At 50.2% G+C, this 24,928-nt stretch overlaps 2 protein-coding genes across 2 annotated transcripts in view; one reads left to right on the top strand and one right to left on the bottom strand.

The window, feature by feature from the left end:
* The window catches only part of SLA (Src like adaptor), a 34,285-nt gene extending 30,892 nt beyond the window's left edge, over nt 1-3,393 (bottom strand). Inside the window, exon 1 of the mRNA XM_082601807.1 lies at nt 3,178-3,393. The gene's annotated coding sequence lies outside the window, so the exon portion shown is untranslated. The remainder of the gene's footprint in view (nt 1-3,177) is intronic.
* Nucleotides 1-24,928, top strand: part of TG (thyroglobulin) — a gene marked incomplete at its 5' end in the record, with an annotated part of 239,460 nt that overhangs the window by 178,317 nt on the left and 36,215 nt on the right. Inside the window, one exon of the mRNA XM_082601181.1 lies at nt 24,487-24,651. Coding sequence (XP_082457307.1) covers nt 24,487-24,651 — 165 coding nt within the window. The remainder of the gene's footprint in view (nt 1-24,486; nt 24,652-24,928) is intronic.

Raw genomic sequence — 24,928 nt, 5'->3', positions numbered from 1 at the left:
TTGGAGGGTGTGGAGGTCTGGAAGAGTAGGGGAGATGGCACATCTATACTTTGAGAAGGAGTGCGGCCACCTGCCAGGGTTAACCTGAGAACTAAATTTAAAGACTTCAGTGACGACTGGTTCCCCTCTGCTTTCTGTCCTGGGCTCGGTCCCCTTTGTGGCTCACGCCACAGTTCATCATTACGTATTTGTTTCTTTAACAACCCCAGGTTATAAACTCCCTGAGAACACGATCCCATGTCTATTATATTGCTCAGTGAAAAATCATTACCTAGCAGGTGCCTGGCACATAGTAAGCGCTCACTGAATTCAGTCGAGTGGATAAAATTACCATCTACAAAGTACCCAGCACAGTGCAGGCAGGCGGGGCTGTGCTTTCAGGGGCAGCCTGACCCTCTCAAGGTGGCCCTTTCCCCCTGAGCAAAACCGGGAGGACGATTCCCACTTTCTTCTGAAGCTCCTTGAGTCTCCCCACCTTCCCTCCCCCCTCCCCAACCCTGAGCACCCCCGGCCATGGTCCCAGCTGCCTGGATGGTGCCAAGGAGGGAAGTGTGACTTTGCAAAGCTGTTTGACAACAAAAGTGAGCAACTTTGAGGCCACACAGTTTCTGTCTGTAGCTCAAGTTACCGTAATGAAATGAGACCCCTCCCTTCGTGGTTCTCAGGAGGAAGTGGTTCGGACCCAGTGTACTTATTTCCTTTGGAACTCTTGGGGAGGAAAGAGAGGGAGGAAGTCAGTCACACAGTACAGCCTCAATGCATATTCATTAAGGGAAGGAGAGATGGATGGACCGGTGGACAGATGGATGGATAAATGTGCTTACAGGGCCCTCAGGTTGGCTGACAAGAACCAAATGCTCTAGCCTCACATGCTGGAAAATTTTAATGAGAATTTTAAGCTCCAGCTTCTCTCAGAGCTGGGGGAAATAAATTCTTGCTGAATGTCAAATGAAAAATTAAAACCCAGCAGCATCTATTAATGCAGGAAGCTGATTGGGGTTTATTGAAATGAATCATTTCTAAGTCTTTAAGAAAGATCCACTCCCCTTGGAAATACATCGCCAGCACTCGAAGCTCAGCGTGGGGAAATTTTTTCTGTAATAGGAAAATGATTTCAGTGCAATACAAACCTACCCATCCCATGTCTGTTTCACTTACATGAGATGGAGGAACACTTAGAAATAAGCATTCAGAAAAATCAAGAAGGAATGTCCAGGTCGTCAGCTGTGCAGTTTGACCCATGATATTTAACACAGTCTACTACTGTTTGCTGCCTAGGGATATACAAGTAACTTGGGGTACTTTAATTGTCTGGGTCAGGAATGATATTAATAGCTGCTATTTAGTATTTAGCATCTCCTACGTACTGTATATAATTTAAACTTCTTACTAACACACGGAAGCTGGTCTTTTTACGAGGAAAAAACTAACCCTCAGAGAAGCAAAGTAACTTGCCCAGAGTCACTCAGTTAGTTCACTGGCGGCCGACCCAGAACGTTGGCCCAGGTGTAGCTGATTAAAACAATGGGTTTCCCTGGTGTTACTTCCCTGATTCTAGATCTGTTTAAGACGCAGGAGTCTAAATAGCTTTCAGTCTGTCTGTTCCATCGTTTTTGGTTTTTTTTAATTACTATTTTTCTTGAAGTTTATTTATTTTTTATACAGCAGGTTCTCCTTAGTTATCTATTTTATACACATCAGTGTATCCATGTCAATCCCAACCTCCCAGTTCATCCCACCACCACCCCTGCCCCGCTTTGCCCCCTTGGTGTCCATACATTTATTCTCTACATCTGTGTCTCTATTTCTGCCTTGCAATCAGTTTTTAATATTATTACTATTATGTTTGTCAGAGCATGTTAAGCACTCTTAAATAGAATTTTTCCAACTGGAGACTCTAGACTGCACCAGATTTTGCCAGAACTTCGATTTGGCCTTACCTCCCCAGTTTTAAAAGGACCACAGCCCCAGTTTACGGCACCTCATAGCAAACTACAGAAAAATGATTTGCAACTATGGGGTGTTATTTCTCCTAAGACAGGAGCACTGCTTTAAAGACACACTTCCGTCCTTCCCGCAGCTGCTCTCACTACGGTAAGGCTCCCCCTTCCCCACCTCAGCCCTTGGAGCCCTCAGAGGCTCTCACCAGCTGTGTGACTTGGATGAATCACCAAGATTCATAACCTCTCTGAGCCTCATTTTCTCATTTGTCCAAAGCAAATAATCATCGTACTCTTACAGGATTGTGCTGAGGAGGGCAGGAGAAGAGCCTTTCCTGCAACACCCCTGCCCTGCCGCTCAGCTCGGCAGACCCCTTCCCTTCACCCTGCGTGCATGACCCCAATTCAGGACAGTCTGAGGCCAAAAGCCAGGTCATCTCCCTGGCACCAGGCTCTCTGGACATCTAAGAACCTAAAAGATGTGGAGTGTGCCACATTCCTGAGGGGATTCTAGTTCTCCCAAATCTCTTCTAATCCTCACATTTTGTTTTCAGATTTTATATGCCTCGCATGTTTGCCTTTCTTTTAATACTGCGCCTGCCCTGTACACAGCCCACCTACTTGGATTCCTGTTGCTTATCATCATCCGTTCTCGTTGGCATCTTCCCACAGAAGATCCACACTCCCAAACTCCTAGAAGCACTATTGTGATGTCCATGTACCTTTAGACATCATGACTCCACACTGATAGCATTTATTGAGCACCTACTATGTGTCTGCAACTGGCTTGGGCACTTTGCATATGTCAGCTCATTTAATCTGCTCGATACCTGTGTGAGTTGGTACCATTATTCCCACCTCACAGAGGAGAGAATGAAGGCCTGGAGAGGTTCAAATGTCTCGCCCAAGGTCACACTGCTAAAAAGTCTAATAGCGAGCAGGAGTGTCCTCGGTAAGAAGCCTGCTATGTGCTAGGATGTTCTGCGGCTGGAAAATCTTCCCTGGCAGGAGCGTGCCCATCCCAGCTCTCCCAGCCCTTCCTGCCGTACGGTTCCCCATCACTGGGCAGCCACGACACGCCAGCCACCGTGTTAGGTGCTGAGCCTCACTTGGGACCAGGTTCTGCCTGTCCTCCCAGAGCACATCTGTCTCCAGAAAGCCCACCTGCTACCAGCTGTGTGTCTCTGGGGTCCTGAAGCCTCCCCCGCCCCAGCCCCCCCATGCCATCCCCAGATACCTTCAACAGCTGGGCATGGTCTCCCCTGGGAGTAGCTGAAGAAGGCCCGCCGGGAGCACCATCACCGCCTCTCCATCAGCTGCTGCTGCGGCGGCAGTGAGCCTCGCGCGGGTGCTGAGGAGCCCATGCTGTCAAGAAGCACAGTTACTAAACCAGTTGCAACTTCCTCTGCTAGAAACAAGAAAGGCTCGCGGAAGGCAGGTTCCTGTTTTCAGCAACGGCACTGAGCAGACTTCTCTCTGTAAGGACAGGGCAGATAGCAGCATTGTTCATTTTGTTTTACAAAGCACTTGGGAATATGGGCAGCTTGATTCTAAATGTCTGGGCCACGCTTGGCTTTCAGACACTGGAATGTTTTGTCTCTAATTAAAAGGCAGAGGAGGCCAAGAGGCTGCTCTCACGGTCCCCAAAGCTCACTGGGTCCAAGGAGGCTGTAGTTCAGAGCTGCAGCTTCTCTTTTCTCAGTTTATTGATGTCACTGCCCAGTGGACCCTGGAGCAAAGCCTCTGGCCCTGGCTCCGCTGTAGATGAGTTTTTAATTGGCAGAGGCTTGAAATAGTGGGCATCAAAGACCCTTTACAGAAAGGAGCAACCCACCAGCCTTCCCGGGGAGGCATACCACCCCTCGGCTGTGCTACAACCAGAAGAAACTAGAAAGGTTATGAAAAATAATCAGCTTCTCCAGGTTTCTGCTTCAAGTTGACTAAGAAAACAGGGTAACTGAATGTGTGATGCTTGACTGGATCCTGGATCAAGGGAGAAGGACTAGAAAAACATTGGGATGGAGGTGGGCGATATTCAAATATATACGGCATGTTAGGTCACTTGTGTCAATGGTAATTGTCCTGGGTGTGAGAATGACATTATAGTTATATGAAGAAAGTGTTAACTTCTGAGTATTTAGAGGTCAAGAGGTATGGTGTCTTTAACTTTCAAATGGTTCATTAAAAAAAAAAACACACACACACACGCATGCAAAGAGAAAGAGAATGAGAAATGTCTTTGAGAAATGAGAAAGCAAATGTGGCAAAATGTCATACTTTGTCAATCTAGGTGAAAGGCATAGGTGCACTGTACTATTTCAACTCTTTTGATGGGTCTAATAATTTTTAAATGATAGTATACAGCTCCCTGTTCATAGCATGTGAATCTCAAGCAGGAAAGCCCAGGCACATGGGGCGCAAGGGCTTGTTGGTGGCAGAGATGGAAGCTGCCGGGATGCCGACTCCAGGTGGCCCGCCTGGAGTTGCCTGCATGAGCTGGGAATGCCAGATCAGTTCCCTCTGAGAGCCCTGGCCCAACCCGTGCTTCACAGAGAAGACAGAACATCCAGGGACTTGCCCAGAATCACACAGCTGGTCCCCAAGCAGAGCCAAGGCCAGTGTCACGGCCCCAACCCAGCAGGGCCAATACGGCCAACGGGAACAGTCATTTAGAAACCTCTCTCCGTGTTGTTCTCGAAGATGAATTAAAAACACCAGGGCGGGGCTTCCCTGGTGGCGCAGTGGTTGGGAGTCCGCCTGCCGATGCAGGGGACACGGCTTCGTGCCCCGGTCCGGGAGGATCCCACATGCCGCAGAGCGGCTGGGCCCGTGAGCCATGGCCGCTGAGCCTGCGCGTCCGGAGCCTGTGCTCCACAACGGGAGAGGCCACAACAGTGAGAGGCCCGCATAAAGCGAAAAAAAAAAAAAAAAAAAAAAAAACAACAACAAAAAACACCAGGGCTGCTTCTAGATTTAGCAGAAACTCTGCACTAGAGAGGTGATTCCTTAGACAACTCGTAAAAGCCCCTGCTCTGCACAGGGCACTTGGTGCAAAGACTAAACTGACGATTCACCTCGATGGGGAAGAGCGGGTGTGCGGGGTGGGGGGGGCAGAAGTGGAGTTGTTTTCCCCCAGACTTCACACAGAGGAGGAAAAAAGGTTTAGATTAAAAGTCATGAGCTTGGGCTTCCCTGGTGGCGCAGTGGTTGAGAGTCTGCCTGCCGATTCAGGGGACGCGGGTTCGTGCCCTGGTCCGGGAAGATCCCATATGCCGCGGAGCGGCTGGGCCCGTGAGCCACAAGTCATGAGCTTTTGGCGACTTTTCAAAAAATATTTATTGAGAATCTATTGTGAGTAAGACTCTGAATTCGTTCCCTCATTCAATCATTTATTCAATGAAGTTTTCCAGGCACTGGAGTTCAGCCGTGCACAAAAGCCCCACCCTCACTGAGCTTATTACCTCCTCCGGGGAGCCAGGGGATAAGGACTGAACTATAGCAACTGTCAATTCCGTTGACTCTACAAGGAAATGACATGGCCAGTGTGATAGAGGGGACCAGGATGGGGGATGGGCCCTCTGTGCCATTGGCTGAGACCCACGGGGGGAAAAGGAGCCGGCCTTGGCACAAGCTAGGGGCTTAGAGGCCGATGCAGACTCTGGAGGATAGGGGAAAGGCACAGTGGGGCTTAAGGAGGCTTCGAGTCTGATGGCGGAGGCTGACAGCAGGCAGGCACGGACCAGAGAGCGGTCTCTATCAAAGGCAGCAGTCCACACCCAGGAGAAGCTGCTGCAGAAGGAGAAGCCCAGAATTTGGAGCCGCGGGAGCCCGGGTAGAGGGAGCCACTGTGCCCATGTCCAGGGGGTGACTGGGTAGCCTGGGTCTGTTGCTGACTTGCCCTGGCCCTGGTGTTTCTCTACCTCCCTGGCACCCCCGGGGTGACCGCGCCAAAACAGAACATGTGTGAGAAGATGTTCTTGAAGCTGTCAGCTGTGCTGCCAAGAACCCTGGGCTGCGGGCCAAGCAGCGGGACGGTACGAAGGTCAGAGCCGACCCTTAGCAGGGGATGCCCCCGCCAAGGTCCTTAAGGATAAGTCTGGGGTCAGCCCTGACTGGATGACCACGCTGTGTCCGGCGGCCACACTTTAGAGCACATGGAGACACCCAGGTCCATAAGTGTAAAAGCACCTGATTTCTGGAGGGCTTTGCGAGTTAATTCGCTGTTAGGACCCAGGCTAGTGGCCACAGGCAGGTTAGCAAGATGCCCCCGTGAGTTGAGATTTGCTCAATTAATTTCCTCGTACTTATGTGCAGTCATCACCTTATTGAAATGAAATGTTCCACTTTGTAAGCAACCAGATTTACACACTTAATATTTTCGGAGGCTGGGTGTAACCTCCCCACCTGGGGGTCCTCAGGTCTCCTAACCCAAGCAGGACCAAGCCCACTTCTCCAGCGTCAGGTCTCAGAGGGGCTCCAGGCTCCAGGAGGTAAAGGTGACTCAGCGTCACACGGCAGGGGAGGCAATGCTTAAGCCCCACAGTTTACAGCTTGGTCCAGTGTTAGCAGCTTACCAGTCCTACTCGAAAGCATATTTCCTTCTTTCTACATAAATGTTGGAAAGGATAGAAGATGAAAAAGGCGACCTCAAGTACTAGTAAACGCCCTGTCAACGGGGAGAGTCAAGTGTAAGTTAGTTCACTCAGTAGGGGAGTTCAATAAGCATGTGTCGGACATGAGACTTGTACTTGGTGCCGTAAAACTGTCGATGGGATTCTCCTCTTCAAAGGGATTAAAACATATGAGCTTCAAGATCCCATGCAAGCTACTGGGTTCTCTGAGAGCCAAGTTCGTGCACCTCCTATGGCTGCATAAGTACTGACTTATTCACTCCTTCAGTCATTTATTCAACAACCATTTGCTGAACACCTGCTATGTGCTAGGTGCTGCCCTCGGTGCTGAGTTAGAGAAATGAACAGGTAATGGCATAGAAGGTGGCTGAGAGAGTGGGGACAGCAAGGAGAAGGCTCATCTTGGAAGAGAATTCTGGAAAGATCCCAGAGTGCCACCATCATGAAGATCAAGGGGAGGAGTCATCAGGCAAAGCCAAGGGCATGTGCAAAGGTTTGGGGTTACAAGTTCTCGCAGTGTTCAAGGAGCAGAAAGCACGGAAAGGGATCTCATATTGGGGGGGTGCCAGGAAAGGAGCTCGGCTCTTGCTGTGGCCCCTCTTTCTTCTTTCCAGTCTCTCTATGTCTAGACTTCACCCAGAGAAACCGAGGCTCCTCAGGTTTAACTTACCTGCTCTGGGTCCCCCATCTGATGAGGTCTAGCCCCAGGAGGTGAGCTTGCTGTCACTGCTTTGCTGGCTCCCACCTGATCCTCTCATGTCCCCATGCTTCTGTCACTCCGTCCCAGCCCTGTACGCCTGAATGAGACTTAGCGCCTGTCTGCATCCTCCTCAAGTACCTGCTGAAGACTTCTGCGCCCCACAGGGCCAGCTCCGTCCCACAGGACCAGCTCCGTCCCACAGGGCCAGCTCCGTCCCTTTCCAACATTCATCACGGTTTGTCCTCCCCACTCCTCCCGTGAGTCCCCACTCAAGGCCTCCACGCCCCGTTCCCTGCAGGGACCTCCTGCGCCCCTCTGCGCTGCAGCCAGGGCTCCTACCTCTTCACCATGTACTTTGCTGCTGCCCTGCCCTGCCCTGGGTGAGGGGTCCTCCCTCCTGCCAGGCCCAGCCCAGAGCTCACCTCGTCCTTACGAGTTCCCAGACCTCCCCCAACCCAAAGGGATCGCCCCCTCCTTTCAACACCCCTTGGAGTTTTACCTGCCCCGCAGAAATAGGACACACGCATATTGGAGTCAAAGAAGAGAGCGGTTCAAAGTATTGGGAGCTGAGTGACCTTGCCAAGGTTTCTGAATCTCTCTGTGAGCCAAAATGGTGTTGCTATAATCCTACTTCTTTCCTAGATTGTGAGAGTCCGTGGGAGGATGTGTGTAAATTACCTAGCGTAGGGCAAGGCACAAGGTGGGGCACGGGATATGCACGCCTCCCCCCTTTCCTTTCAAAGTGAAGTATAAGCTGGGGAGGGCAGGGACAGGTCTAACACATGGCCGTGAGCCCAGCACCCCGCCTGCCCCCACAGATGACCCATACCATCAAGTGTACAGATAGATGGAGGTGATGCATCTGCCTTCTGAACAAAAGCATGTACACTGTGAATATTGGCTCTTCACCTCTGGGGGGGACAATGAGCTAACCTTGAAAATCATCTGGGAGACCTCAGACCCTATTGTTTCTCTAGAAGTGGGAGTTGGTCATGTTTCTGGAACCATCTCCAAAGTAGTGTAAGTGGTCCATGTGGATGAGCTGAATTCTCCAGCTAGAGTGGGACCTGACGTACATCATCAGAATCTTTGTGCTTCTCTGGCAGACCTCTTGGAGCTGACAGTGTTTTGGGGAAAAGAGAAGCAGAAGCTCTCTTTGCGCCGGGCATTTCTGCTGTGAGGAGTTGCATAAATGCTGCCGATTCACCAGAGCTGTTCTCTTCTGTTGTTGCTCAACCCGACCCCATTGTGTCCCCCTCAGGGACAGTGGGTTCCCAGAGCCGGGGAGGCTCTCTGAGCGGGAACCCGGTTTCAGCCTTCACAACGCTGTAACTTTGCTTTCCTCATTAACTTCCTCTAGACGCACTAAGATGCAACTCTTTTGTTTTCTAGATCTAACAGGTGTTTATTTATTTAAATGAATACTGTATTACGTAAATATCAGCCTAATGCCAGTCATGAGGCTAAGCTCTGGGGGCACAAGGATGACTGGGACACATGCCCTGTCACCCAGGAGGTCAGGAACGGACCACAATGACAGGGCAGCACTGTGGGGCGTCCAGGGTGAAGGAAACCAAAGGAAATGGTTCAGAATGTTGCAGTGGGCCCAAGGCTCAATGGACAGGTGATGCTCAGCTCACCCTTGAACACAAGCAGAGTCCACTGAAGGCTACATACTTGCTGGTGCTGGCCAGGACGTTCCGTTTGTGCCTTCCCGTTTTTTCTTGTTACGGGATGACAAGTTGCATCTTGTCTGGAGGTGGAAGTGACTTCAGCATCTGCCACTCACCAGTCATGCTGCCCCCTGTGACCTCCTCTTCACTCTCAAATGCTCCTGGGACAGGCTGATGAGTTGACCCTCCTCAGATCAGCTCAGTCTCAGCCCAGACCTGCCCCAGCCTTCCACCCACCCTCCCTGCATTGCACTTGGCATCTGTGTGGATTCCTCCCCGGTCCTCATGGCTCCAACCTGCCATCTCAGTGACCTTCCCCTTTCTCCTACTGCCTGGCAGGCTCTGCTGGCTTTGCCTCTGAATTTACTTCTATTGTTCCCCTCATTTTAGGATCTGCCAGAACCAGGGATGAGTCTCCAGTCCAGGCCAGCCAGGGCTTGATCCTTTCCTCTTAGGGACTCAGAGCCTGGAGGAAGGGCTCATGTTCCCTTTACCCCGTGCAAAAGGTGGGATCAAGCCCTGTGCCCCCAGCTCATGTCCTCTGTCCTAAGGTGATGTTCTTCAGCTGTCCCAATGGCCTATTCCCCAGGCTGGCTCCTGCCCCGTGACATTGGTGGGGAGGAGGGATGGAAGATGAGGTGCCATCTGTCTGCAGGATCTTAGTTCCCCAACCAGGGATCCAACCCGTGTCCCCTGCAGTGGAAGCGCAGAGCTCTAACCACTGGACCGCCAGGGAATTTCCTAAAAAAAAAATGTTTTAAAAGGATAAGGCTACTTAAGTGATATTTATAAGTAACTATTTTAGAATTTTCCTCCTGTGCTCCAATGGATTGTCTCGTGCACCCTATTTGCGAGACCAAGACTCTAGTAGAAGCATAAAGGAGGAGACAAGGCATCATTTCTAAACGCAGAGCATTCTTAACAAGGAATTTGGAAACATTGTGAGCTGTCTTCCCTTGGGGCAAATATGTAGTCAGTCTTCTGGGAAGGGCACAGAGATCCTTGTGAATTCCACTTAGAACAAAGACAAGAGACAGTCTCCCCAAGAGAAAGAAGAGGTGGCGCATAGTGGCATCCGGTGGTATCAGGCCCCATGGAGGGAATTTCTTCAAGGGTCTCCCTAACATCTCCCTTTCCCACCTCCATGTTGGTCTGACTTCCAGAACCGTTAAGTTCCATGAAGGCAAGGAGCCTACCTGTTTTGTCAGTGCTTGGCACCTAGCACGAGCACCTTGCATGGCCAGAGTGGCCGTCAAGCATTTACTAGGAGTCAGGAAGGGCAGGGAGGGAGAATTGCCGGGCAGGACAGAGGGAGTAAAAAAACAGAAAAACTCCCCTCCCTGGAGATGACAAACTTTCTGAGGGTTTTAATCACCTTCAGATTCCCTGCAGCACCTGGCATACAAGAGGTGCTCAAAAATGCCCCTGGAATTCTCCTGATAGCGGACTAGCTTCTAGCAGCAGAGCAGGCTGTGTCCCTGGGCTGGTAGAAACAGCTGGACAGACATTTAGAGATCAGGCCTCTGTGACGAGCTTCCCAGCATGACCAGAGTCAGACCTCTTAACTGCTTTGCCCCTGTATTTTCATCTCATAAACAAGAATAGCCATTAAGCTCACCCAAACACCTCGAAATGTGCGTTAAAAGCACAAAAGGAGGTTACGATCTATCACAGGATGGTTGTGGCTTTTATTAAAGTCCCCTTTCTAACTTCTAACTCGCTCGTTCTATGATGCCTTAACACTTCTGCAAGATAGGCTTTTCACGCGTGACGAGATTCTGTGGTTGTCCTCTAAAGAACAAGCTCAAAACTGGCCTTGATGTAATTTAGAATGGTGTCATCCATTTATAAGCCACTGGATGGGTGTGAAATTGTCAGGCAGCCTTTACGGAGCCTCAGCTGAGCCACAGCTAATTACACCCAGCATCACCAGGCCGCCAAGGAGGGAAAGGAAAGGACAGACCAGCTCAGCCGCTTAAAATATCCTTGTGGCCAAAACAGAATTTCAACCCCAAAGCCTTCTTTAGACTGGAGAAAATTTCACTCTTTTTTTAAATTTTAGTTTGAGTAGCAGTAATGTTATAAATGATAATAACTGATCTCTGACAGGGCTCTCCAGGTTATAAAGTATTTTTCAAACCTGTTATTTCATTTAATTTTTGCAAGAACTCTTTGAAATATCAATTCTGAGTTTAATGACGACTACTGTTTATTAGAAACCTAACACATGTAAGCACATTACCTTTTATGTCACCAGCTCATCTCAACAAGCAAGTGAGGTAAATATCCTTCTTACCCCCATCTTACATTTGAGGAACTGAGACACGGGGAGTGTAAATAGCTTTCCTGAGGACACACAGCTGGTAGGTGGGGGATGCTGGACTTGAACCTGGGCTAATAATTGACATACAGCCCGTGCTCTCGATGCCGTACCTTGAGACACTATTATATACCCATTTTACAGGTGGGGAAACTGAGACCCAGGGAGTAAAGCCACTTACCGAGTTGTCAGCTCAGGACTCAGTAAGATTTCTCTAATCCCAAAGCCCATGCTCTGCCCATTCTTTTTTCTCCACTGTATAATAATTTATACTTGTTTTCCCTGACATATTTGAAGGGGATGGGGTTACAAATGATGTGACATGGACTCCGGGAGCTCAGCTGGGGCAAGGATTCAGGAGGGTACCTATTTAGTTCATAGTAATGCATCAGCATCTTAGCCAGAGTCCCCTGGGATTGTCCACACGGGAAGGTTTGGGGAGCGGGTCTGCCGGAATGATGGGCCCCGGGACTACCCTCGTTTACAGGGCGGGCGCTGGGCTCAGACTTCACACCCAGCTAGAGCTAATACAAAATAAGGAAGTGGGCAGTGGAAAATGCCAGGCCCATCTGAACACACAAAGCCAAGTGTGGGAGGGTTGGGGTGTGAGGCTCAGGCCCGAAGGCACAGCCGCCAGGACAGGCCCGGGTCGTGGGTTTCACTTCAGCTGGTTGTGCAGACAGTTTGCCCTCTGCAACCTCAAAGAGCAAGTCCACGGTGGCCTCTGTGGTCTGGACGTTATGGGAACCCTGGACAGTCCACTTCTGGTGCGGCCCCTCCCTCCAGGCCTCCTCCCCACCTCTGTGGCCAGCACAGGGACTCCTATCCTGGAACCTGAGCCCAGCACCCTGTAACTGAGCTCCCTGGGGCAGTCCCCTCCCCCACGCCTTTGCTCGTGGCACCCAGGAAGGCCCTCTTGGGCCAGTGCCCTTCCTCCCAGCGCAGCCTCTTGCCGAGGTGCCCCCTCCTCAGCTAACCTCTCCAGGGATGTCACACCCACGCCGGCCACACCCCTCCTCTCTGCTCTGCTCGCTCCACCCAGTCACCACCAGTCATGTCCATGCAGCCCAGGTCACCCCTCCTGCTGCTACTGTCCCCTGAGGGGACACCCTATCCCCCAGCCAGTTCCCCTCCTGCACACACAAGACCATCCACACCTGCCAGAATCTCAGAACTTCCACACACACTGCGCTTCTCCAGGGCAGGCACAGGGAGCCCTTTCTATGGGTCAGGAGCTGATTGGGGCCATTTACTCCAGGAGGGAAAGGAGCAGGAAGAAAGCAAAGGAGGGGGAGATGGAGAGAGGGAGGCAATCGGGGGTGACGAGGAGGAAACTAGCAATCAGACATGGCTTTTGCACTCCTAGATGTCTGGGCTGGGCTCTACCGTCTTCTAGCTGCTCATATTTGGTGGGGAAGTTCACGTACCACAGCTGACTGTGGAGTCAAACTTACAGGGAAAACAAGCAGCTCAGTGTCTCCCGTGGGGCAGAGTGGCCAGGCTTCGGTTCTAGGCCAGCTTCCTCTGGGCTGGGAATCCAGGCAGCGCCTCTCACCCTCCATCCTTCCACCTTGAAATTAGATGTGCAAGTGCAGCCCTGGGCAAGGGCTGGCTAACCCCCAGAGCTGCCGTCAGTACCACTTATTCATGTATCCTGATGTCACCAAGCCACACGACAAAACAAAGAGGGATGAATAAAATCCCGCCTTTACAAAATGGATTTGGTGAAGTTAACTGATTTGGTGCAGTTCATTGATGCATCACTGTGAACACGACCAGGCCACTAAGGGCCAGAGCAGAGGCACAAATGCAAGTCTTCCTGATTTCTAAGCCCGTGTTCTTACCACTTCTCTACACTGGTTTTGCTTTTCAAAACTTTTAAGAGCACGACAGTGTAGAATTAGTCAGCAAAGGGCTGGCATTCCTCCTGGGGGACCCACAGACCTAAGAGGGAGAGAAGGAACGGAAGCCAGTGAAGCGTGTGCTCTGCCGCAGGCCCCGTGTTCAGGTCCTCACACACTGTGCTTCCCACACCTCTTGCAACAAGGCTGTGAGGCGTGTGCTGTATCGTTGAGGGGACTGAGGCTTAAAGGGGTGACTGATTTGTTCAAAGCCAAAGAATAAGAATGTGGGAAAGCCTAGGCTGACATCCTCCGCGGCCAGGCCTTGCCCTCTCTCCCACCCAGTCCCAGCTGCCCTAGGCATTATGCTGGGCCAGCTGGTCCCTGAGACAAAGCCACAGGAATACATGACTGGGAAGAAACATCTAGGCACTTTTACAAGTTATCATTTTGATATTATTTTTAAAAAGCGACGCCTGCCCACCATGTATGCATGAATTGCTTGTTGAGAACAGGGAGAAAGGCTCCGGAGCCGCCTTTTCGATTCCCTTTGAAATGAGGGGGCAGCCATCGCCTTGGCTATCACTCAGGTGTCACTTTTAAAGGGTGATACCTTTGCCTGGGAAAGCAGTGCTTTTCAAGTGCCAAGAGTTTAAATGGTTTCTGACAGCCAGAAGGTGACTGAGGCCGTTGGATGTAATGTTTGTGACAGATGGAAAAAGGCATTTTGTCAAGTCTCCAAGAGCCTGGAGGAGAAACATGACAGGAGAGCAAGCTCTGTTCTAAAGGGGCCAAGCCAAGGCCGAGCAAGTGCCCAGGAGGCTCCCCGACCCAGGATGGCTCCCCGCAGCGGATGCCTGGGCAAGGCCTCCACACAGCGCATCCAGGTAAAGGGGACAATCTGTAGCCAGGTCCCGTGGAGAGCACCATTTGCCAAAGATGTCAGGAGAAGGGAGGCTGAGAGCAGGTAGTTGCCTGGTCCCTATTCCCTTTGGCATAGGGAGGCCGGATGGTGCAGCTGCTTTGGAGACAAACAGACTGATTTGGGGCAAGTCGTTTATCCTGTCTGAGGCTTTGTCCCTCTTTCATAGAAGGGACACAGCCTTCTCTCCCCAGTTCCGAGGTTTAGAAGATGATGTAAAGGGCATGGAACACAGCAGGCACCCACTACCTGCTGGCATCTCCTCCTCTTTCTTCCATGTGTAGACATGGTTGGTTGGTGGGTTAAGTTTGCAAATAATAATGCCTTTTTGTAAGACATTTTGGCAGCACGTTATAAAAAATGTTTTAAAAATATGTTTAGTTAGAATGCTAGGCAGGACTCCTGAACCTTGGGTTAAGCAGTGGTTTCTTATATATGACCCCAAAAGCAAAAACAGCAAAGAAAAAAATAAATGCATTGGATCTCACCAAAACTAAAAACTTTTGTGTTGCAAAAAATACCATCAAGAAAGTGAAAAGACAACCCACAGAATGGGAGAAAATGCTTACAAATCATATATCTGATAAGGGACTTGTATCCAGAATATACAATGAACACTAATAACTCAGTAACAAAAAGACAAATTATCCCAATTTAAAAGTGGGCAAAGGATCTGAATAGATATTTCCCCAAAGAAGATATACAAATGGCCCATAAGCACATGAAAAGATACTCAACATCATAGACATTAGGGAAATGCAAATTAAAACCATGATGAGATACCACTTCATACCCACTAAAATTTCTATAATAATAAAAAAGACAAAGCGTTGGTGAGGATGTGGGGAGATCAGAACATTCGTACATTGCTTGTGGGAATATAAAGTAGTGCAGCTGCTTTAGAAAACATGTTGGCACCTTCTCAAAGGGTTAAATATAGAGTTACTATATGACCCAGCATACACACATACATACTCCTAGGAATACAACCAAAAGAAATGAAGACATATATCCACAGACACAAAATTAAACACGAATGCTCACAGCAGCATTGCTTATAATCACCAAAAAGTAGAAACAACCGAATGTCCATCAGCTGATAAATAGGTACACAAAATAATCGTATATCTAGGCAGTGGAGAATTATTCAGCAACCAAAAAGAATGAAGTACTGATGCTTCCATGCTATAACATGGATGAAGTGAAAGCAGCCAGACACAAAAGGCCATGGTATTGTGTGATTCCATTTATATGACATGTTCAGAATAAGGAAGTATGTTAGTGGTTTCCAGGGGCTGGGGGTGAGGGTGGGGAATGGGGACTGACTCCTAGTGGGTACAGGATTTCTTTGTGGGATGATGAAAATATTCTAAAAGTAGATTATGGTGATGGTTGCACAACTCTGTGAATATAACTAAAAACCATTGAACTGTATGCTTTAAGTGAGTGAACTGTCTGGTATGTGAGTTATAGCTCATTCAAACCATTTTTAAAAAGTTAGCTATAGAGACAAAGAAACATGGCTTAAAATACTATCTAGGGCTTCCCTGGTGGCACAGTGGTTGAGAGTCCGCCTGCCGATGCAGGGGACGCGGGTTTGTGCCCCGGTCCGGGAGGATCCCACATGCCGCGGAGTGGCTGGGCCCGTGAGCCATGGCCGCTGAGCCCGTGCTCTGCAACGGGAGAGGCCACAACAGTGAGAGGCCCACGTACCGCAAAAAAAAAAAAAAAATCAATATGATTTAACTTGTTTCCTACTTATAACACACACACACACGGAAGATACATGCTAGGAGGATAACGGTATTCAACAGTCATGCTCCCTGGTTGAGAGGACAGTAAGTAATTTTATTTGCTTTGTTCTGTTCAGCTGTATTTTCACCACAGACTTTTGTGCTGCTATTTTTGCTTTAAAGATTGCAGAAGTTGCCGTTCTGCCTTTAACCAAACTGAGGTGACACCGATGGCTGTAGGACAATGCACGTTAGCTTTTGTCCAGGGTGTGAAGAAGATTGCCATTTCGGCAGACCTGTGATGTGATGACACAAGGCTTGTTCTTGGGACCACTCCTCTTGGTCAGGACGGCCTCTCCCGCCCTCGGGGGTCTTCCTCTTATTTCCCCTGCAAGTGTTCTTCCATGGTCTTGGCCTTGTCACTCATCCACTGATCAGTGACTATGGCTGCTTTCCTCTTGACAAGAGTCAGGTTATGTTTTAGTATGGAACTGATCTTTTAAATGTAATTAAAATTCTTTCTAATTAAAAGTAACAAATTCATTGGAGAAAAGTTAGAGTATTCTGAAAAGTGTAAAAAGCCCATAAAACTCACCCATCATTCCCTCTCCTGGAATTAATAGGGGACTCTGGGAATTGGCAAAGTTGGACTATCCAGAGAGCCTGGTGGAGTGATAGGCAGTGGGGAGATGGCATGAATTTCACAGGACCCCTGCCCGCCATCAAGGCAGCATGGCATCATGGGAAAGCCACAGCATCTTGGGGTTCAGGAAATCTGGCTTCCTAACCTCCTTCACCTGGTACCAGCAGCTTACTAAACTTCTTTGACACCCTTTCCTGAGTATACCCCAATTTCTTTGTGGAATGAAGTAGGGAATGTACAAAAGAGTGATTAAACAAGTAATGTATTTTCTTTTTAAATAGTATTGGTTCTTCCTACTTCCTCAGGTGGGTGAGCGTATTGAAATGAGATTGAGTGAGCGCTCTGCATAAAGCGAGTGTGGGACAGCTGTAAATGCACATCAAAGTGACCGAGGGTGGGTTCTGGGCTGTGTGGCTTTTCCAGGCTGCAGACATAACGAGGGCCATGACAAGGGACCTTTGCGAGCCGTCCTGTGCGATTCTTGCCCATTCGGCACTCGGACACAGGAGAAGCCAGACTCTCCCTGCCTTTCCTCTCTCTGTCCTGGACACCCTCGCGAAGATTTTGTTTATGGGTCATCACCCATAAGCCACCCCGAGTGGCGTGGAAAATAAGGGTGTGATGGGCTGAGTTCTCGTTGTTTCCAGCCATAGGTAGGACAGTGGAGGGGAGAGACAGTGCAAGCTTTATAACCCTGGCTCTGCTGCTTTTAGTCCCAAGACCTTGAACAAAGTACTTACCCACTCTGAGCCTCCATCTATAAAGTGGGGATGATAATCCGTATAGGGCTGTTGCTGGGATCACATGAGAAAATGTGCATGAATGACTGGCTCTTAAAAGGTACGTTGTAAACATTTAATTCCCTTCTACTTCCCTTTAAAAGTTATATAAAGGTGGAGCAGGAATTCCCTGGTGGTCCAGTGGTTAAGACTCCGTGCTTCCAATGCAGGGGGTGCAGGCCCTGGCTGGGGAACTAAGATCCCACATGCTGCGTGGTGTGGCCAGAAGCTTTTTAAAAATGTTTTAACAAAAGTTATCTAAAGATGGAGAGACGGAGGTGGAGAGAGGCCGCGGAGGGCTTAGCAGGCGTCCCACGGCCGGGAGGAAGCAGACCTGGCTGTGAAGCCGTACCTCCTGCTCTGTTCCCTGCACCTCAGAGGGACCAGGCTGTTTGTCTTTCCTGCAGGTTCTGACTCCTGCCATCGGCTGCAGTTTATGAAGCGCTACCCCACTTTTCCACACTGGAAGTTGCTTTCAAAGTTTTAAAGAGAATGACAAGGTAGAATTAGTCACCAAAGGGCTGGCGAGCTGTTGTCCTGTTGGGAGGACCCATAGAACTAAGGGCAAGAGAAGGAACGGAAGCCAGTGGTGACCGTGTGCTCTGCCCTGGGCCCCTTGCTGAGTTCCTCACGCAGTGCACTTTGTACACCTCTTGCAACAAGGCTGTGAGGCTGGCGCTTTATAGTGGAGAACACTGAGGCTTAGAGAGATGATGTATTTTGTACACACACACGTCTCCGAAAGAGGGGACGTACTCACGGAGCCTCTTTCCAGCCTTGCCTTTCATGCGCTCCCCTAGGTTACGATTCATCCCTGTACTTGATGTTAAGATGTTTCCAGGCAAGGGCAACACCTCGGCTGATATTCAAAGGACATTAACAAGGGCTAAGATACAGCTTTTTTTCCTCATCCAAATTCCCTGGGCTTTCACCAACTAAAAACAAGAACTGCTGATTCCTAAGAAGAAGAGGAAGGGGGAAGCGTGCTCTTACGCCCTCAGACTAGGGTTTCAAGATGAAAGTTCTGTTAATTATCATCCCTTTGACTGAAATTTTGCCAAACTCGGAGTGTTACAAATTAGACTAAAACTCATGCTTTTAGGGATCAAGGAAAGAAGACGATTTCGGTGTAGAAAAGATGAAGGAGAATACTAATATTAACTTGGATGTACAGAAGGTTTTTTAAAAAGTCTATCTCTTGCTTTAGTTTGCAGAATTCTCTCTGAGTTGTCCGCTTCGATGGTGTCCCCCAGTCCAGCTAGTCTACAACATTCTGGTCTCAACCTTCCAGGTTTGGGCCCGTTCCTAGGAGAGGGCCCTATGCAGGGCAGTGGCAGTGATGCTCTGGATCACGCCTCACCCCTTTCTCCTCTGGCCACACGAGCCTCTGCTGGGCTCCCTGCCTCAGACAGCATCTCTCCCATTCGTCCCACTCAGCGGTCAATCCACCATCCAGCCATTCATTTGAGTTCCTGCTCACCAATGTTTAGCAAAGGCCTGCTGTACGCCAAGCTTTGTGCTAGGCTCTGGGGGTAAAGGAATAACCATCCCAACCTCTGCCATCAGAAGTTCATCTTCGGGAAGCTTCGAGGATCATTTACGGAGAGGCTATTGAGTGCTATGCGCTATTTTCAGCACCGAGATGCAAAGACAAATGACTCAAGGACATTCCTAAAATACCTTCTCTAACATCCTGTTCAGAAGCCTTTACTGACTCCTCACCGCCTGTGAGATACCTGTCCTGTATCTTGGGGTTTACTACCTTCTAATTGCACCTCTTGCTCAGGCTGGATTTAAAGCCTTCTCACTTTTGTTCCTCACTACCTCTCTATGCCCATGCCTCTCTTCACCCAGGAGAATTAATTGGTCCATCCATCCGCCCATCCATCCATCCATCCATCCATCCATCCATCCATCTACTGATCCACTTAAACAGCCACTGGCTCACTCATTCAGTACATATTTTTCTGAGTTCTAAGTCCTGTTCTGGGGATGCTGGGATACCTGCAACCAGCTGCTACCCCCTACAGCTCCCTTGGGTAATCAGACCCCTGAATTCACCTGCCATCCCCACCTATTCCCCCCAAGAGTGGCCACCTGCCCTCTTTCCTTTTCTCTAATCATTTCCTCCCATCAAAGCCCACTCAAGTCCTACTTCTGTGCAGCTTCCTCTGGACCACCCTCATGCTCAGAAATCTCTCCCTGCTCTGAACTTCGAAAGCATGAGAATTCCTGGCTCTCTCTTGACACTGATGACAGACAGACTCACCTTGAGGCCACTAATATGTGTGTCCTATGGATACAGTCCATATTTTCAAAAAGCAGGAAGTGCATGTGAGCAGAACTCCAAGACAGAGATTGCAAGGGACTTGCTACCTGTCACTAGGTTTGTAACAACAGGTTTAATTAAGTGACTTTGATAATGATACTATCAAATGATAGTACGTCAGATTGTAGGAGGAAAATACCTAGGTAACAGCATTCATCACGATAATCCTAACTAACTTTATTGAGTGATAATTCCATGTTAGGTAGTTTGCATCCATCATCTTGTTCACTCTGCGTACCAGACCCATGAGTGTTCACCAAAATATCCCCAGTTTTCAGATCAGGAGCTGGAAGCTCAGAATGACAAAGGGAGTTGGCGAGATGGCCATGGGCGGAGCTGGGGTCGAAACCCTGGTCTGCCCGGGCACGGAGCCATGACCTTCCACTTTGCTTTGGCCTCACATTCACACAGGGACAGAAAGGGACCGGTGACCAGAGGCATAAGACTGAGGGCTCACAAGGTTAGAACATGTTGCTAAGGATCCAACTGCCTGGGTTCAAATCCCGGTGCCCTCGCTCCCCAGCTGTGCGGCTCGGGGCAAGGAGCCTGATCTCTGCCCTGAGTTTCATCACCTGTAAGGCTGCGATAACCCTCTCCCCACCTCGTAGGGCTGTTCTTGGGTGTAAACCAGCCTCTATGTGCACAGCCTCCTAGAGTGTGTGGCACATAGTGAGTGTTATTTAAGTGAGAATTATTGCCATCATTGTTACATCTACTTGCAGGGCACCTTCGCAAGGGCTCGGCGTGAATTAACTCCTTGATTCCACACTGTGCCCCAGTGGGCGCCCAGCTTCCCACCCACGCCCTCTTTCCCCACGAGGTAACATCACCGGCCCCCTCATGGGTGAGGGATCCATTGCGGGGGGGGACGGGTGGCAGAGGGTGACGGACTCGAGGAAGGAGATGAGAAGGAACGGGCACCTCCTGGAGGGCTCACCTGCCACCCAGAGCCACTTCCTTGGACTCACCTGTCCCCCTAAGAGAGGGCCACCAGGCCCTCCTGGGATGGCATGTTTGTCACAGAAACTACCCCCTCCTTGGTGCTTTCTGGGGAAGACCTATGAATGGGTCACTGAGGTGTCCATTTCAAGAAAGTCTGGTGTGTCTGTGTGTGGCTGAGTGTATCTGTGTGTGTCTTTCTATCTGTGTCTCTGTGCGAGAGTGTGTGTTTTTGAGTGTGAGTCTGTGTGTGTCTGCAATGTGTGTGTGTGCGTGACTGTACGTGTGCATGACTGTACTGTGAGTGTGTCTTTCTGTCTGTGAGCACGTGCTCTGTGCCTGTGCTTGGCCAGGGGCATTTCCTGACTCTCAGGTGACCACAGTGGCTGGCTGAGGTCAAGACACCTTCCTGTGTTCAGAGGCTCCAGAAAGAAAAAGCAGTGGTCAGCAATTGTGGTTTTGCCCTGCACTATTTTTAAAGTTAAAAAAAAAAAAAAAGCGGAAATTCATTGCCACTCGATAACTAGGTCAGATTTAGGTAAAGCGCGGGCCCAGGGCTGGGGATGCACGGCTGGCGTGACAGGCGGGCTGGAGAGACCCTGCTGCCAGTCCCCTGAGCCCCACGGCGCTCACAGCAGTAGGGACCTCACCTCCCGCCGTGGGGAAGACGCAGCCACCTCCTCTGGGCATCTTCACCATGACCTGTGGAGTAGGTTCGTCGGCCCCATTCACAGATGAGGAAACCGAGGCCCCAGGTGTCACTCACTTGCCCAAGGTCACTACATCAGCAAGCGTCAGGGCTGGGGTTTGAACCTGGTCCTTCTGCCCCCAAAGGCCCCGCTCTTTGCACGACTCTGCGCACCACACCCTCCTGCCACCCCCAGTTCTCTGTCTTCAACCAAGTGCTTCAAAGTGAGGACTGAGCCGGCCGTTGGCTTGTTTAACCACTGATTTTCCATGAAGAATGTGGTTTCCTTCAGAAAGATCGATTAAAACAAAGTCCTTGAAGAGAGGAAAGTTCTCTGGGTTCTCTCTTGCAATGTCAGTGTAACCCACGCCTTTAACCACTTCCTCACTGTATCGGGGACTCTGGCTTTTTATATCTGTAGAAAATGTAGAACACATTAGAGGGCCCCATCCTGCAGTCCGCATCTCCCCGCAGCCTCTCTGTGGGCAGAGCAGGCCCAGAGGCCCACTTCAGCCTTCTGCACTTTGTCAGCTCAAAGCGCAATTTAGAACATGGGGCTTTAACCTTGAATACCGTGAGCGTGTATTAGTGTGTGTCTGTGTGTGTCTGTGTGTGTGTCTGTGTGTTTGCCCTTCAGACAGAGCACACCCAGTGGTTCTCAGAAAAGCTGACATTCTCAGTGTTGGAAGGATAAACCCATGGGCACGGGGACTCCACGTAAGGGTTCAACCATCATGACCTTTGCTTGCTGACACCATTGCTGAGCTCCAGGTTGGCTGGCATTGGCTGGCATTTTACTTTTATTACTGCTTAGGGCTCGCTGTGGTTTGTAGACGCTGACGCTCAGAGCAAGAGCCCTTGGCTGGAGGTCCCCAGAGCCCCTCTGTGCCTGAAACCCCCTCCTCTATAAAATAGGGTGATAATTCCCCCTGCCTCGTGGGATGGTAGTGAGGCTTAAGTAAATTAATATCTGTTGGATACTGAGGACTCACAGAAACGCTCCATCGAAGTTGGCTCTTGTGATGCTTGGGCATCTCAGCCGCCCCAGAGGGACCATGTGGATCGATACTTCTGTGTCAAGGTGCCCAGGAGGAAAGGTGTTAAGGAAGATGTGAAATCAGCCTGTAGACTTGGGGGCAGGTCTGGAGCACAGAGCTTCTACATTTGCTGCATTTAGCTTCTAGGATTCGGAGCCTCGACCCTCCTTGTGGACAGGTCCAGTCCCAGGCCCCAGGCAGGGGGCTGCCTGCCCTCTGGGCAACTGCTTAGCCCAGTGCTGCCCTCAGCTCTCCGTCTACCCTCAGGGCAGCCTGTTCTCATTGTGGCGCCCATGCTTTGCCCGTGACCCTCAGTCCTGACCTGAAGCATGAAGACCCCTGGGACCTCCCGGGTGCAGCGCTGGAATGTACTCCCTATTCCAGAAAACTCGTCCAGCAGGCTTTCAGGAGGATCAGTGTCCTGCCCTCTAGACCTCTGTCTGTTGTCTCTTTTACACAGTGGGTAGGAGCACCAACGACCCAGGGGAGCATGGGCACTGCACTTTACAGTTTCCAGAATGCTTCCTCTGCCTTACCTCAACGACCCTCTCAAAGACCCAGAGAGAGCCGTACCTGCTGGTAAACCCATTTCACGTATGAGGAAACCGAGCTCTGTGTTGCTGGTATTTTTAGCTCAGGGTAGGGCCTAAAATGGAAACATATACCATGGAGTCAGCCGGATCAGTGTTCTCTTTACATTGGAGCAAGGGGGGCAGTTCAGCTCCTGGACACACCATCTTGTTCTGGAGGTGAAAACACACGTGGCATCACGTGGGGCTAAGAGCACAGCCCAGGGGTGGGATCCTGGCTCTGCCACTCACCAAGCTGTATGACGTTGGACAAGATACTGAACCTCTCTGTGCTTTACTTTCCTCCTCTCTAAGATAAGGGCATAAATAATATTTACCTCCCAGGGTTGTGGAGAGGATTTATTGAGTTAATACACGTGAAGTACTTACAAGCTGTGGTTGCCAAGCTCCTGGCTCCTGGTGTCTATTAGGTGCTTGTAAGTGAGGATTCTCCCTTTCCTCCTGGAGCCTTAGTTCACTTGTGGACAGGGCGGGGATGACAGCTGTACCTACCTTGTATTCTGGTTGTGACGATTACATGAGACAAAGCAGAAAAAGTTCTTGGGAGGGGGACCACCAGGCAGGTAGCAGTGAGTGCCCCATGACCAATACTCTCCAGCCCAGCTGGCCCTCATTGCAGAGGTTGGTCATAGATCTAGCGCTTTACACTTTCTGCCCAAGGTCCTGGAGCACAGCAGACTCTGGAGCCCAGCTGTCTGAAGCCACAGGCTGGTTCCACCTCTGATAAGATTTTTGGCCTTGGCCAAGCTACTTAATTTCCCTATTTCTTTCTTTCTGTATTTATAAAATGGAGACGGTCACAGCCGCTAACGTACACATCTCTTAGGAGGATCCAATGAGATAAAAAGGCGGAAGCTCTCGAGACAGTCTAAGTCCCCAGTCGATGGCCGTTCTGTTACTATTATTAGGGCAGCATCCTGAGTATTGGTAGCGGTGCCAGCAGTCCCGTCCCAGACCATCCCTGATTCCATGGTGGGCAGTAGCCCGCGTCTGAGCTGGAGGGAAGGGGTGACCCACAGAGGATGGGCCCCGGGGTCCTACCCTGGTCAAGACCCCACTCAACTCACCTCTTCCACCCCTGGCAGAAGACCCAGTTCCACCAACAGTCCAGGCCCGGAGAGCCATCTCCCAGAACCCAGTAACCACCACCTGCATTCTTAGAGAGGAAATGCTCCCAGAGACCTGAAATTTGTACGGAGACTTACAATGACTTTGCTGATACAATTTACTTTCACAATGACTGTGTTTCCATCACCTTTAAGTGGGCATCTATTTTAAAGTCCAACTCTAGCTTAACTGAGCCAGGAAAGCTTGCGATTTAAGGAGCCCCCAGGAGGTGCTGGTGGGATGTATCCACCTTTGCAGAGTCCTCTTCTCAGAGGACAGTTCTGATCTTTGTCCCTGTTCAACCACCATCAACTCTTTGCCTCAATATACAACTTTGGTTCATAGCCAAGACTGAAGATCACTCGGTCCACTGCTCTCACTTCACAGGTGAGAAACCGAGGCCTAGGGAGACTCACTCAAGAGCTCACAACATGTTGACATAATATTGATCAGCTCTGACTTCCTAGAGACCTGTGGGTATCCCAGGAAGGGTCCTGGGACTCCCATACCTAGAAGAAGGATGCAGAGCCCTGATGAGGCCCTGAGGTCTCTGGGCTGAGCAGAGGATGGGAGATGATCTAGACCTTGGGCCCTGAGTCTGCTTTGTCTTCCAGGGCGGCTCCGCGCTCTCCCCCGCCGCTGTCATCAGGCCGGAGAAGGCTCGGCAGCAGGCAGCTGCTTTGGCGAAGGAGGTTGGCTGCCCCACCTCGTCCATCCAAGAAATGGTGTCCTGCCTCCGCCAGGAGCCTGCCAGTGTCCTCAATGACGCCCAGACCAAGGTGGGCACTCGTGTGCGAGTTGGGAGGGACATCCTCTGATCTTTTACAAATGCAAACCAGGCCAGAAAGGAGACAGGACCCACCCAAGGCCACGCAGTAGGTTGGTGACCAGCTGGAACTGAGTCCATATTTCCAGACCCCCTGGGCCGTGCATAGGCCACAGGATGTAATGGACCAAGCACAGGTCCTGAGGGTCAACAGATCTCTCTGCTCATCAGATTTTATCTGTACAATGGGGATAATGATGGAGACCTTATAGAGGAGGAAAAGAAAATGA

The sequence above is a fragment of the Mesoplodon mirus genome (assembly GCF_964341445.2).
Source record: "Mesoplodon mirus genome assembly, chromosome: 16".
NCBI lineage: Eukaryota > Metazoa > Chordata > Mammalia > Artiodactyla > Ziphiidae > Mesoplodon > Mesoplodon mirus.
Note: the sequence above shows the minus strand (reverse complement) of the source record. Positions and strands in the feature narration are given on the sequence as shown.